The sequence below is a fragment of the Paralichthys olivaceus genome, chromosome 16, assembly GCF_024713975.1.
Source record: "Paralichthys olivaceus isolate ysfri-2021 chromosome 16, ASM2471397v2, whole genome shotgun sequence".
NCBI classification, from domain to species: domain Eukaryota; kingdom Metazoa; phylum Chordata; class Actinopteri; order Pleuronectiformes; family Paralichthyidae; genus Paralichthys; species Paralichthys olivaceus.
In genome coordinates this window covers 3882221-3897816 of record NC_091108.1, presented here as the reverse complement: position 1 = coordinate 3897816, position 15596 = coordinate 3882221, and the positions used below count along the sequence as shown (strand labels likewise).

At 41.6% G+C, this 15596-nt stretch overlaps 1 protein-coding gene across 1 annotated transcript in view; it reads right to left on the bottom strand.

Moving 5' to 3' along the window:
• st6galnac3 (ST6 (alpha-N-acetyl-neuraminyl-2,3-beta-galactosyl-1,3)-N-acetylgalactosaminide alpha-2,6-sialyltransferase 3) overlaps window positions 1-14765 on the bottom strand; it is a 51550-nt gene extending 36785 nt beyond the window's left edge. Inside the window, exon 1 of the mRNA XM_069510688.1 lies at window positions 14460-14765. Coding sequence (XP_069366789.1) covers window positions 14460-14543 — 84 coding nt within the window. The 5' untranslated portion in view covers window positions 14544-14765. The remainder of the gene's footprint in view (window positions 1-14459) is intronic.
• Window positions 14766-15596: the final 831 nt, after the last annotated feature.

Here is a 15596-nt window from a genome sequence, read left to right as displayed (position 1 = left end):
AGGGTGTAAATGCTTCCTCTAACAGCGTGTTTACTTCGAGCATATGGGATTTTTCTGCTTTGCTTTGGATAATCTGAAAATAACCGTTTAAACATCACTTTTCAAATCAATCACCGCAGCAATTTTCCTACTTAATGTACAGCAAATAGGCAATAAATTTGTAAATTACAGAATAATCAGCAAGTAGCGCTCCATTCATTTGTGAGATGAATGAAAAGGCAAAACAAATTAGCTGTTTATTTCCCCGTATATAATGTGCAATCAAAGTTTCACCTCCATCAGGCTTTATCTGGGCATGAAGAGAATACAATTTCCCACCAAGCCTGGCGCTGCAGCTCAGTGACAACGGGCCGCACTGTAGTTCAATCCAAAAAGCTAATCGTGATGGGTATTGGAATAATGAAAGGCTCAACCTGAAGAAAATGGCTCATGAAAAAATATATCTGCTATTTTCAAGCGTCTCCCGGGCAATGGGCAAATAAAAAATAAAAAAAAAGAAGGAAGATTACATTTGCAATGCAAAAGCGCTTCTTCCCTGGTACCTGATTCTTCCCACCACGGTCCACCGAGCAGTTAAAATCCAATTTCAATTAAGGCATTTGAGAAAATATTTACCAAGTCTTCTCTCTCCTCCTCCTCCTCCTCCTCCTCCTCTCTTTTAAGCATTAGCCTCTCCAGGGCGCTGAGACAGCAGCATAAACACGTCGCTGCTCTCGAGATGGAGAGCGGGGTCCGGACACATCACTTCATTCATGTCACATTTCCAGAAAAGGTCTCACTTCAGAAGTCCAAGATAACAAACTCCTCTATTCCCGGGAAGAAGAAGAATCGACCCTGTGCTGCTGCTCACACGGTCATGCACAAGCTCCCCTTCGAATTTCACCCACAGGAGCTCTGAGCGCCACAAGAACTGTGGGAGAGAATTAATACAATTTGTAGATATTATTGAATTTAGATTAGGTTTATGACTATATGAATAATTCCATTCAGGAGCTATTTACACAAGTCTATTGGGTTTTTACTCATCACATGAGCACATATTTGTTTTCTTTCTATTTCAGTTGCCAGCGAAAGTAAATCATTTACTCCATTAAACATCAAAAAATAAGTTCAGTTAAAAGTGAAAATAAATCCTGCAAATCCCACTTTAGTTAAAGTAAATATCTGCAAGACGGATTCCTGGTGCAGATGGACAAAGACCTCAACGTCCAGGTTGTCCACTTCCGAGGTTTGTCCACATTGACTCCCAGATCCTTGTTGTTGTTGGACGTCACATCTCACCCTCAGACTCCTGGATGTTAATAAAAGAAAACATTTGTTCTCCTTGGTCTCGGCCATGTTGGTTCCAGGTGGTTCTTCCCACACAAGCAGCTCAGATCATCCCTGTGTTCTGGCTCAGCTGGGTGCTGCAACAGGTTCGGTAAAACAGAGCTCTCCTCACTTTCCTCCTTAGCTCCACTTGAACCCTCATGAGCTCCTCTGAAGACCATCTTCTTCTTCTTCGTCTTCTTCTTCTTCTTCCTCATCTTCCTTAATACCAGCCTGTTTAAGTATGTTCCTGAAACGTGTCTGCATCTTGAAACAGTAGAATTAAGATATAAAGCAGAATAGAAGGACAATGCTTAACTGGGAGTGTCTCAGAAATGAGCAATTTCACAAATGCACAGAAGAGTCCGAGTAGAAACATGAAGAATTCACTGAGGCATGAGGGACAGACGCTGGAGCTGCAGCGGCAAAGTTCATTTCTCATCTGGGACGTGTGCACCCTGCTGGTCCCTATCGAGCCCAGCAGAGGGGGCAGTCCCCTCACACAGCTGTCGTGTGGCAGCGGACGGACCACAGGGGGCTCGAACCTCTCATCTTAAAACACAGGATCTCAGATTCTCCCACTGAAACTGGAGAAACCCTTCAATCATTCACTCCCTTTACAGAACATTAATCAACCCGGCGGGAACTAAAGTACTGACACTGGCAAAGATTACAGATGATTACAGGTCATTTTAAAAAGTGACTCAATTATGTAAAAAATAAATAGATAAATTGTTTAAAATATTTATTCATTTATTTCTTTATTCGGCAAAGGCAAACGATCCAGCACGTGTTTGTCAGAAGTCAGTTTAGACGACAACTCATTTCTCATAATTAACCACCTCTCACGAAAACACTGGGCTACATTTGCATCCTGGCCGATTCGACGTGACAGCAACACCTTGAAATGACAAAGCCTGAATTAACTTTGCAGACGGAACCAGAAATCCAGCAATCACTTGCACTTAATTTTTAATTAGAACATTGAGTGAGTGAACACGAGCTGCAGACGGCGTGGAGGACGTTCTGTCATTAGCAACCTGCACATGAGACACTTCAATAGAGCCGGGAGACGAGACATTACGCTGAGGTGTTTTAACGAGAAAAAGATGAGAAACTTCACTGATTAATTGATCCACAAAAAAATAAGCATCAACAATTTTGATTAGATGACAATTTATTCCTTCTCTCATTGCAAATCAAGTATCAGTTGGGTTTTGGACTGTTGGTCAAAGACAAATCTGAAGACGACACTTTGGGTTCTGGGAAACTGCGATGGGTTTTATCCTGAGATTTATTGACCAATAACTTATCAATAACCGGTTGTTCAATAATAAGAATTGTATTAGTTTCAGTAATTATATTTACACCACTCTTTCATATTCACGAGCAATGAAGCAAATCAATTAGCACAACGGCTCTACAGAAATAATGGATTTTTATTTAATTGTCGCATCAGAGTGATAGAGTATCTTGATTTAACGGGTTTTTAATTTGATGGGTTATCTTCAATCAGACATTCCACTCTGTTGTATGTTTTTGAATAGTTTGCTCTTCATCTACAGATCTGCAACAACTCAATCATTTCCTTATGCTGAATCCTCGTGTCGGCTAAAGCATGGACTTCATAGTGAGACGCAGAGTTTTCCAAGTATATTTTCCATTTTGCCAATGATAGATAGTTTTACTCTTTCTCTTTCATTTTAATGGATTGTTAGTTTCTGTTTAGGCATCAATGTGTCTGGAAGGATGGTTTCTAACAGCCTCTTTTGTTGTATTTCATAAATAATAGATATTCATAAGTAGGTCCTTGCTTTCAAAATCCATGCAATCAAACTCCAGTTATGCCCGATAATGGGCAGCGTTTCCTTTCTCCAGTACAATAACAAAATCCGTCAAAGCTGCCCTCCCTTGACGCACACTACTTGTGTTGTTTCACCCTTATCAGCCGTGACACACGAGAAGAAAATCCTTCAATCCAGGTCAAATGAGCTCTAATCTGCTCTGTTGACGTGATCCAGAATCATTACGGTCCAGAGCATCATCTTAATGTCAAATCTGTTTGTGTTCACGTGGATGAAACTCTAACAATAAGGAGCAAACACATGTATCATCCATTTAAGTTTCAGTGCTGCACATAACAGCCTTGATCATATGATGCCGATATTTGCGTGTTTGTCCGCACACGCGTGACCGTGACAGACAGAAGCATTCAAAACCCATTTGACTAATGCATATCTGATACCAAATGGAACATAATCCCCACAAGTACAAAGGATTAAACACTGTGATATTCACTTCTCCTCCTGGATCCAGCAAACTTTTGGGGTGAGGGGGAATAACAACGTGGCACAGACGCAGGAGCTCTGTACGCTCTGCTGCGTGGGATGATGCTCACTCACTTGAGAAGGCGAAGAATTTGAGAAAAAAAAGAAAAGGCTGCTCTTGGTGGCACTTTAGGAAGCTGAGAGTCTGTGAGCAGACCTGTCAGAGACAAAGCACATAAGAGATTTTATTTTGACTGCAACTTACTCTGCAGCCGATTTCTTCCCCACAACACTTAGCACAATTGATTCTCCGGGGATAACGCTGCGTTTCATCTGACAACGCTCTCAGACGACACGCGTGTGACCCACATAACCACTGGGAAGTACATTCACCCAAGTTTATCCTGGATCTCTAAATGCCAATTCCAGTTCCTCAACTCGTTCTTGCCAAATAGATTACAGAACAGATACCAGTGCCCAAATCCAAAATGTCTCGCAGCGAATCGCCCATTCAAAGGAAATTAATTCTGCCATAAACTCTGGACAAGAACAATTTCAGCTTTATCGTACTGTAATATCTGAGTTTTTAAGTGCTGGCTCCTACAGACGCAGATGGCCAACGGTCAGAAGAGACCGCGCTGCTGGCAAAGGACGGAGCTACTGTACAGTAATAAACCAGCTGCTCTTCATCCAGTGGAGGTCTCTTCACCGGCCTGTGCCGCAGGTCAGGATGGCAGACGACCAGTTTGCAAGAGAAACTTAAAGGAGACACGTTCTTCTCATATTCAGGTTCATAATTGTAATTTACTTGAAAAGGTTTAATGCTCTAATTCTCAGGAAACACATCACTTTCCTCACATTGCTGCAGCTCCTCTTTTCAGCCTCTGTCTGAAACACTTTCGTTTTAGCTCCTGTCTCTTTAAGCCCCCCCCCCGATCAAGCTCTGATTGGCCAGCAGGTTGATTCTGTTTATTCTCGGCTGGTTGAGCCACTAGGCGTGCATTATGCAAACGATGTGGAAATATTGGCTGAAACAGCGATGCCTTCCAGGAGCTGTAGGATCAATGTTTTCTGTGGATGTAGACGAGTTTGCGCTTTTTAACGCTGCAGATCTTTTACATACACATTTAAAAACTACTACAAAACTAGTAAAACAATAAAACTAAAAAATGTTGGCAACTGTACATGCGATACAGAGCAGATGCTGCACATCCAGTTTTGTATTTCAACAGTATTACAGCAGAATAGCAATTGTTCTCCCAGTTTCCTTGTGTGAGAAGGACAAAGGCAGGGAGGTGGGGGGGGGCACTGACCACAGAAAATCCATTTCAATTTGCCAAATGCCAGCACAGGATTACTGACATTTAACAGCTGATATTTCCCCTGAAACTCACTGTTATCAGGCCATAACTCCGTAATAGAGCCCCCATCTCATTGATAGTGATTACACATAGCATGACTGCTCACACAGAGAGATTTGAGTACATATATCACCAGCGTAAACTGCAGCGTCTTAAAGGCTTAGACAAAAAAGACAGAGAGATGCATTCCATCATCTGCAAAACAGCCTCACCAATTTCCTTCTCCACTCGACTAAACAGTCCGTGCAGAGATTTTCCTAAAGGTGCTGTTTGTTAAAGAGATGTGTCTGACTAAGAAACTTCTCCTCAAGGCTGCAGGAGACAGAGAGCAGACGTGCACGCTGAATTTCCAAGTGACTCAGCAATAAAATGACTTTGTCCTGTTTGGAGCTCAGCCCTCAGAGAGGTGATGACTAAGATACCTTGAAGTTACAGACGCATTGTTCTAACAACGGAGGGATTATTTCTGTCTTCTTTAAGGACTGTGACTTTTTAGAGACACTTTCGAGACACTCGTGGTCTTTTATTCAACAGAGGAGGAAGACGAGGGGGAGGCAGAGGAAAGAGAGAAACAAAGAAGCAAAGGTTACAAACGGAAGAAGAAAGAGAAACAGAGAAGTTTGCAAACTGCTCAACCTTTAGCTGACTAATATCTAAACTATTGTTATAATAACTCATAAGTCGATTGATCAAAAGTTTGAGGGATAAACAAGATATTTAGTATTTTACTGACATAAAGAAAGACCCGTTCAACAAGTCATGTACTGTACAGTGTACTTTGCTACAATCAGAATACTAACATGCCGACAATGTTTACCATGCTCACTATAAGCACATTTTAATATGCCAATATTTGTTCATTAGCATGAAACGCGGAGTAGAGCTGAGGCTGATGGGAATGTAATTATTTCTGGTCAAAATCCGGTGATGGACAAATTAAAAATCTGACATTAGACAGAAAGAAAGCACTGATTAGAAATCATTCTGAAGAGAATATGAAAGTTTGCAGCAAACTGCATAATAACCCATTTGTCAACCTCATAATGGCTCTGAAGGAAAAAGTCAGAGAGATCCACTGGTATTAGGATTAATCCTCTGGGAACCATGAACATCTGTTCGGTCCAATCCATCCAAAAGTTGTTAAAATACTTCAGTCTGCATCACACTGGAAGAACACCCGAAAGACAGGCTCATTCCCAGAGTCGGCCAAAAAGAAAGGTCAGAATTAAAGCTGCAGAGGCTGAGATATCTTGACTTTTGGTCCCGTGTTCTTCAAGCTCCAGAAATGATGGTTTCTACAATTCCCACAATGCAACTTGATTGTGTTTCTTTAGAGCATGTCTGCCGGGTAACTGCTGAAGCTTTCACATCTATGAAACAAAACTTCTCAACCCAAACCTGAGTTAGCTCTCGACACAAGCAAACTAAGACCCAAAGAAAGCTCGAACTGTATTTATATATTATTGAAAAATACAGTATTCTCTATATCTTCTATATCTTCAAATATATATATATACAGTATATGTATATATTTAGACCTATTTATGTCACGTTTCTCTCACTTAAACGTCAAATTTTTAACTGACTTCGTTCCGGGCTGCAAATGTTTCTTTGCGGTTTTCAATCAGAAAAGCGTAACAATGATTTTAATCTGTGACAGTTTGAATAACAACATTATGAAACTCATGACAACAGTGCAGCTGAAGCAGAAAATCCCCGCTGTGTGGCACACGCAGGTGTTTGTTCAGGGAGAAACGCAAAGTTTGCAGAATCTCTCGGGTCTCGGTGGTGCTGCTGCACTGTGTTGGCAGATTAAACGTGTTTGTGTGGGTCAGGGTCCGGGGGGGTGGTGGCAGCAGTGTTAGAGTCGACAACAAAAAACACAAGCAGCAACAAACACCTGCGGCCATCAGGGAGATGAATAAGATGCCAAAGTGCAAATCTGGAGCATCGGAACCATCACGAACACCAACACACTGGGGTGAAACAACAGCAGGCTCACTGAGCAGATACAATATCACCCAGAGTGCACAGTGGCATTTTGAACAGCTGCCCAGTCCCTTTTTTCATTACGACCACAACAACACAAAGTTCCAGGGCACAGATGAGAATAAAAGCAGATAGGGGGATTATATTTCATGAAAAAAACTGCACTTTATTTAATGTCCTCACTTAACCGCCAGGCTCTATTTGTGTCTGTCAACCTCTTCAGTTCACAGAGGCAATCAGCCTCCCGGCGCTGGCGCCCCGAGCACCGCCAGGCTTCCACCGGGGATAATAACGCTGGCACTGAAACCTTTTATTAGATGGCTTGGTCAAGAGCCCTCAGGAAGGGGCCCATACTATGACCACACCTGGCTCCCACTGAGCACCTCACTGACTTCATGTCGCAACCTGACACTTCAATAAAGAGAGAGAAGAGGAGAGTGGATCAACGCTCAGATATTCGTCAAGGATGTCTGATGCTGTATTTGTCATCTGCAATTTTGCAACGGAATGAAAATAAATCCAAACATGTCAAGGCAATTTGTCAAAGTAAAAAAGCCGGTCTGGAGGGAGCGGGCGCGGCAGAGTTTGCAGTCGAACAACACTAATGCAATTACGGGGATTTTCTGCCTGCTCAGAGGCTCGGTTCAGGGGCGGAGTGCGGAAAGCTCAAGGCGAGCTGCGCAAAAATCAGCCGTTAGTCGGGGTAACAACCAAACGCCTCACTGTCTGGAAGAGCTGAGTGAGAAAATACATGAAAGGTTACAGCGGCGCGACCGGGTGATCAAGGATATTCTGCGATTCTGATGCATCCATCCTGGATTGAATTGGACTTTCTTAAAGTTTGGAAAAGTTTGAAAGTACGACAGGGATGCAAGACGTGACCTAGAGGCTTTAAAACAGGATTTTATAAAACTATGGTACTAAAATTGATTCTCCAAATAAAGATTTTACCATCCCTGGCCTACAAGAAGCTAAGAGGACACGATCAGGTCCACCCAAACAAGCACTACTCCAGTTACACAGAATTCAGTGTGGACAAGAAGCAAACACTTGAACCATTGCTTCAAGTTTACGCCCAGTGATCCCACTGGCTCTTGACACCTCCTGCTGCCCCTTTTGATTCTGTATGACTTATTTTCACAGTATTTCTAAGCCCCATCCGAGTCTACAGAGAGCGTAAGTCCTTATCAAACATGGCCTCTGCCGCCTGCTCCGTCTCTACTGGGGCTTTGGATCACCCCTGTGCCAATGAGCAGTAAGGCCTTGCCAGGAGTACATCAAGCTCTCGGGCCTTGCCAAGTATACAATGTGCAGGGGGGGGCTTGCCAAATGTAATCCAGCAATGGTGCAACACCCTCAAATGAATCCAACTGGCTGGGAGTTGTATGACTCTGTAAATATTTCATGTGAGGAAATCAACACAAACCGAGAACATAAACGCTTCTAAAAGTTGGAATTTGTGATTATGGGTCCTGAAAGTGCAACAGGGAGGAAAGAGATTGTGCAGAATATTTCATACAAAGTTTTAGTTTATATAGTGTAGTAGTTTCTTTTAATTTGCATTAATGTTATTATTCTCTTCACTATGATACAAAAAAGTGGTCGAATAATATAAACACGCACGGAAAAGAATAAAGTTTATTTTGATCAGGGCAGCAACTCACAAATATCAATTCACTTTCTCAATTCACAACATAAAAGCAAAGAAGATGCTCGATACAATTTACTAAAAGCCGAGATTAGATCTTTTTTATTTTGTCCGATGAACAATCCGTTGCAGACTCCACAAGACGTGAAGATATGAGCATTTCCCACGATTCTAAGTTAAGAAAGTGCACAAAAAAACCTGAAAAATATCTTATTCAATCTGTTTTCTTGCCACCTTGGAAAAATAGCAGTATCCTCCTCCACCATAAACCAAACACAGAGTGGTTCAATGGAGCATCAGACTACATCTCATTTCACACAGACTAAGCAACCATGAGTCACTCTGTCATACATACACTGTGTGAAGTCCATCCGGTGTTTGTCATTTCCTCGCTGCAGAAGGTTGGCAAATCGCCTCCTGGATCATGTTCTAGTACAAAACTCCAGATTTCGTCCACGCGCTCCTCAAGGCCGGATGACGCCATCTGACCAACAACGATCTGTCGACTTGGCCGCTCTGTCTTGCAGATTGCCGTGAAAGAACTCAGGCAGTCGCTCAGTCTTTATCTACAAGTAGGAGGACACATCTGAGTGGAAAGTGAGGTGTTGAAAAGGCCGAGTCTTAATCCTAAAAGGGTGAGTGACCCTTTAATCCCTGAAGAAGAAGCAACACGAGCGGCTGAACGTGTGTGCGCTGCAGTCGGATCAGACAGGTGAAGCTCAAAACAAACACGGACGCCGTCTCATTATCTAATAATTATGCTTCCAAAGAGATTGACAGACACTGGTATTAATGTGAGAGCCACAATAAATCGGTGCTGGAGGAAAGTTTAACAGTATTTCTTTCTGTTTGGACCCCCACAGAGATTGAGGATAATTTAGAAGCAGCATGAGACAATTAATGAAATGATTAAGAAAAATATTCCTCTGATCCAAATCATTACAATGTCTTTTCTCAGTAATAGAATAAAACCAGAGGCTCAAAACACAGGCTGATGAGAGGAAATGAGTCTTCAACTCAACTCAACTGGTTTCAACTTCTAAAACAGGTTTTCTTCATCATATCTATAACTTTAATCAACTTTTTGACAGGTTTTCTATTGTTTAACATGCAAAGTGAAGACATCACTAAAGGCTCTCTCTCATTATTTCAGTTCTTTTTCAAAACAGAAAGGCAAGTTGAAGCTTTGGTTTGTTGTTGGAGTCAAACATCAGTTCTGGTAAACAGCATAAAACTATATTGAAAGTAAAAATCGTTTGGATCGAAGACGAGGAACCATTCTATGGAAATGCTTTTGAAATGATTCACTCATTTGCACTTTAAGTCGATCTCCACTTTAAAAAAATGCAGTTAAAAGTTTTACTATATTGAGTAAAACCAGTTTGTATTTTCTCCTGAAGTCTGGAACGATGCACGATGAATAACTCTCGTCTTCCATCAATATTGATTCTGAACTCTTGTTCTTGACTAATTTAAGCATAAAACTTTGAAATTGATGTCAGCGCTTTAAAAAGTTCTTGTGAGAACGTGACAGAACAGTAGAAAAATAGAAGCGGTGGTTCATTTGCCGGTGACATGTAATTTTATGCCGCTGACCAGGACTGCAATTACAAAGTGGAACTTAATTTGTAGGTTACAAAATCAGCTCTTTCATTAAACTCTGGTTTGTCTCTTCTTTGTATTTTGTCCAAATCGGGAACAGACACGGAAATGACCGAGTGGCGCATGATCAACCCACCCAGGATTAGTGAGCACCTGAACAATATGACCTAAAACACATAGCAGGATCAAGTCCAGCTTTAAGTCCTCCCAGATGTTGATAACATTCCGTGTGTGATTGAAGGGTCAGCCCTCTGGCCCAGTTCCTACCTCAACTGTGGATTAATGCCAGATCTGAAGGGAGGTTATCACCCTTGGTTACCACTATAAATACACTAACCCTCCACAGCAGTGTGTGTGTGTGTGTGTGTGTGTGAATGTGGCTGCACAACAGATGTAGGTTACATTACCATAATAAAGCAGCTACAAGCTTAAATGGTAGCGTGTTGGCTCAATGGGTTTAAAGAATCGATGGCAACAGCCGAGCAAAAGACAAAGCCTTTCTTTGCATTGTTTTCATCTGCGGCTGCTTCCAACAAAAGAGCCGTAAATATCCTCTGTACACTACACACTGTGCAGCCACACAGCAGACGTACACAGTTAGCAACTAGCTGGTGAAAATAGTAGAGAATAATGATACATCAACTTGCTTCTACTGCCCCCAAATGGCCAAAACAATAAAACTCAAACTTAGAAACAATAGAAGTCATTTGTTATGTTTAAGTACAAAACCAATAATCTGTTTAGTTGAACCAAGTAAGAGTTAGTTTACTAGATGGTCAACGAAGAGACTGACATGGTTGGTAAAAACTTTCTGGATTTTTTGACAGTTCACTGACCCAATGATGCAACAGGCCAAGTTCTACCGTCCCCTCCACGTGTGAATCGACATCCATCAGCTCTGACACGGTGCTTAATAACACTCTCCACTGTTCTGAAGTAAACAGAGATGCCAGAGAATTTGAAACGAGCCAGAAACCGGAAGACACTCAACAGCAACATGGACACTCTACTGCCACTAGCGTTTCGGTGGTTTAATTGCAGCGCATCTCTCATACACCTGCGAACAACTGTGAATGCCCGGCCCCGTGCGGAGGCTACGCGCGTACCTTCAACGTAGAAGCATGAATTTGGGCTTTTCGCTACAAACCTTAAGTCCTCTCTCCTACACTAAAACATTTTTAATATTCAATAGATTTCACTACTACTACTATGTTTCTCTCCAGACGGCTCAGTTGCTAAGTTTGGTTAGCTTGATGATGGGCCTCCATGAAGTGAAGAGGTAGAGCTAGTGAGGAAACAACGATGAGAACGCACAACACACCTTTAAAACTAAAACTAAACCTCTGCAGTAAAGTTATTTAAATCATAGCTTCAAGTTATAATTATCTTATGAAGGAATCTATTAAACTATTATCACTGATTATTAAAATAAATGACAGTCATTGCAGGAAACTGTAAAACAATGGATTCTCTCATTTCTCATGTTGACCTCAGTGAAAAGGGGGAAACAGATAAAGTGGGACAAAGGGAAATCTGAGAGGGGATTTGATTTGAACCAGCCTCATTCGACATCCTGTCTGTGCTTTCTCTAAAAGCTGTGGCAGGGCACTTTTTATCAGTCTGTCTTCTGCTGTAACACAATCACACGAGGGATTCAGAGAGGTGCCATTCATCCCTGAGACTCTCAACAACTGGGACACTCCCTGAAACCTCCCATCCCTGTCAACAACACTCAGGAATGACTGTGTCTCTGGGTAAACATGCATGAAATAATCAGAAATCTTCTTTGTGTGTGTGTGTTGTGTTGTGTTGTTTTGTGTTGTGTTGTCTTTCTGCCTCATGTGAACCTGCACGAACCCGTCACAGAAACTCTGGCCTCGTTCTGCCATGTGTGGTTATGAGAGTAACAGCAGCTTCACATCTTCTGATGAGAAGTGATGGAAGAGCTCACCCTGAACTATGACGACGGCCGCGGCCTTTTCCAGCTCGAGCACAGTTCTTCACGCATGAACAGCTTCCAATTAAAAACACGAGCTAACAGAGGGAACCTGCACGTCAGACATCCCTCTGCTGGCCTCTCACCAATTAAAGACATCAACTAAGTGGCAGAGATCGAGCAAAGCTACTCTCAGTGTCATGAATTATACAGACGCAGGCTGGTGAGTTCATACAACTGAAGAACTGCTCATATTATTGATACATATTGAGATTAAACCTGAGAAAATACACCTTTGTGAATAAAAGAGAATCCCTGATGGCAAAAGTTCAGTGTTTGAAACACATGTTTGGGTTTTTAAAAAATGAGTTCGGTGGCAGTTGATCAATTGTGCCTTGATGGGAAGTTGGGGGATGAAAAGTAGAACCAATGTCATCAGCAAGTACTTTATCATTACACATACAGTAAATCATTACTGGCACAGACGTACGTCGGCTGATAAGAAAACAGAAAATGCAGAAGAGAAACCACAAAGATATGATTGAACGATTCTGTGGTTTGTCCACAAGAAGAAAACTGAAAGAACCAACAAGTCAACTTTTCCACAATGAAAGGTCCCTTTGACGACTTTTCACATTCTGAAATAATGAAAATATAAAGCTCCCTTACCAAAAGAAGGTTCAGTTCATGGTTTGCATTAATGTAAAAATATATATTTATAATATCAGCAGAGACAAATTACTTTTGGTCTCAACAATCCAGCATTAGTTTGGCCCGAAGGAAAAAAAAAATGATGCTGCTTTCCTCTATTTTCACAATAAATGTAATATATTAGTTTTTATAAAGTTTGTCAGACTTTCTGAAGACGTCACCTTGAACTTTTTTTCACAATTTACTGACATTTAATTGAGAAATCTTTTGGCAGATTTACGGATAATGGAGATGGAGTTGTTTTGCGTCATATGATGAACTACACATCTGGCTCTGGCAGTGTGTGTGTGTGGTTGTCAACATCTGTATATCTGTAAACGACCTCAATTAAATTAACTGAAAACAGAAGAGGAGGCGGGCGGGAGTCAGTGTGAAGAACCTTCTCCTCATCTGTGAACACACACACACACACACACACACACACACACACACACACACTGAAGTAAGAAAGTCTTTAAAAGTCTATTAGAACATCTTTAGCTGATTATCTTTTTGTTTTTAGAAACCAAACAGTTTCTCAGTTTGAAGCCGTGCTGCTCGTCTCCTTTCACTACAAATTGTTTTTATAATGTTGATCAGACATAAACATTTTCACGGTTTTGACATATTACTGATGGATTATTCAACAGATGTAGGAAATAGTTGCTGCTGGTGATGAACTAAACATCTGAGGGACTTTTCATGAACTTTCTCCTCATCTGTGAACACAGTGAAGTAAGAAAGTAGATTGAAGTCATGTATCTCATAGATTATTACATCATGATTAGCTGATTATCTTTTAGTTTCTGTGTTTCTCAGTTTTAAACTATTATACTTTTCTCTCCTATAATGTTTTATGGATTTGTTTTCTGTCGATCAGACGTAACAAACCATCTGAACGTGTCACCTTGAGCTTTTTGGGAATTTCTTCACCTGTCACGATATTTAATTTGGAAAAATCTATGGATCTTAATCGATAAATGACTCGACCGTGAAGGAAATTGTTAGTTGCAGCTGTAACTAATCCCACATTTGCGTGTTTAATGTCATGTAGGATGAACTACACATCTGGCAGAATGTTTGGATGTCCACATCTGTAAATCTGTACATCATCCAAATGAAAGAGGGAGGGGGGGGAGAGGGGGAGTCAGTGTGAGGGAGTTTCCAGTAACTTTCTCCTCATCTGTGAACACACCCTCTGCAAGGCTTTCTAAACTCCTGACATCATCTCAACACCTGAACACGTCATGGAGGATGCTGGCCTGCAACATCTGCAAACACACACACACACACACACACACACACACACACACACACACACACACACACACCAACACACACACATGGGCTGAATGCACAACACAAACAAGGCCCTGCCTCCCTCTGTGTCACGTCTCCTCTGCACAGACACACAAAATAAACGTCACACTCGGTGTAGAAGCAGAAGAACACACACACACACACACACACACACACACACAGAAGCAGAAGCAGAGGTTGATTGTGTCATCCAGCTGCTCAGCTTCCTGCTTCACATCTGTCTCAGTCCAGCTCCGACCACGTCAACACCTCCTCCTCCTCCTCCTCTCCTCCTTCATCCTCCTGTTCTCCTCTCGTCCACGCAGATGAGTGACGGACAGAGAGAGGGACCCACTCACCTTCCACATCCAGGCCATTCTTATTTCTACGCCGACAATGGTGGACCGCTGTGGATTCGTCCGCTTCTCCCCCGAAACACACATCGATCACCGCGGCCGTGTCCAAACGCACGGAGTCACGAGCGCCCCGCAGGAGGAGGAGGAGGAGGAGGAGGAGACGCAGACGCGGGCGGTCGAGCTGCGGTGATCGGCTCCATGAACGTCGGTGGGTTCCGTTATTCGTCTCCTCTCTCGGGGCTTTTTTTTTTTTTTCTCCGGTGGAGCTGCCGGGACCAGCACCGACGCTGCTCCGCTACTGGCCGGCACAGACGCACAGTCCCGCCCCCTCTCAGTCACGTGACCGCCGCTGGTTTCCTCCTCACTTCAGCTTCTTCTTCTTCTTCATCATCATCATCATCATCATCATGTCAGGGAGAGTCTTCATCATGGTCTGCTAGAAACCACGATGTGCTTTATTTATTTATTTATTTATTTATTTATTTATTTATCTATTTATTTATTTATTTCATAAACACAATGTACTTTATTCTTTTATTTCATAAACCATAATGTGATTGATTGATTGATTGATTGATTGATTGATTGATTGATTGATTTCATAAACACAATGTGCTTTATCTATTAATTAAAGTTACAATAATGTGGAAAATAAACAGGGAGGAATCTGAACCTTGAGATCTTAAGCTAAGAAAGTTTCCAAATATTCATATTATAATAATTTATCATTCAAAAACAATGATGATTATAATAATGATAGTAATCATAACAAATCAACATTATAAATTTGAACACAAGGAACAAAGTGTTTACAACAAACAACATAAAACAACACAAAATACTTTCAGCTCGGTCTTTGGTCTCTACCAACTCCTGAGAGAATTAAAAAGCTCCTGTTTTATCTGTGTAGCTACAAATTCTATATGATACCAAACTATGAACATTATGTTTTTCTAAATCAGTAAATCATCATAAAACATATCAACCCCATAACCCAACAAAACATATGAGTTCTGACACTGTAGTCCCAGTGAAGTAACCTTACAAGTCTATAAAAGTCACAGTCATTGCATGGCCGTATCTTTTCTCTCAGTATAATACTTTTTGACTGTGCTTGTGGGAACGACAGCTCTGTTTTTA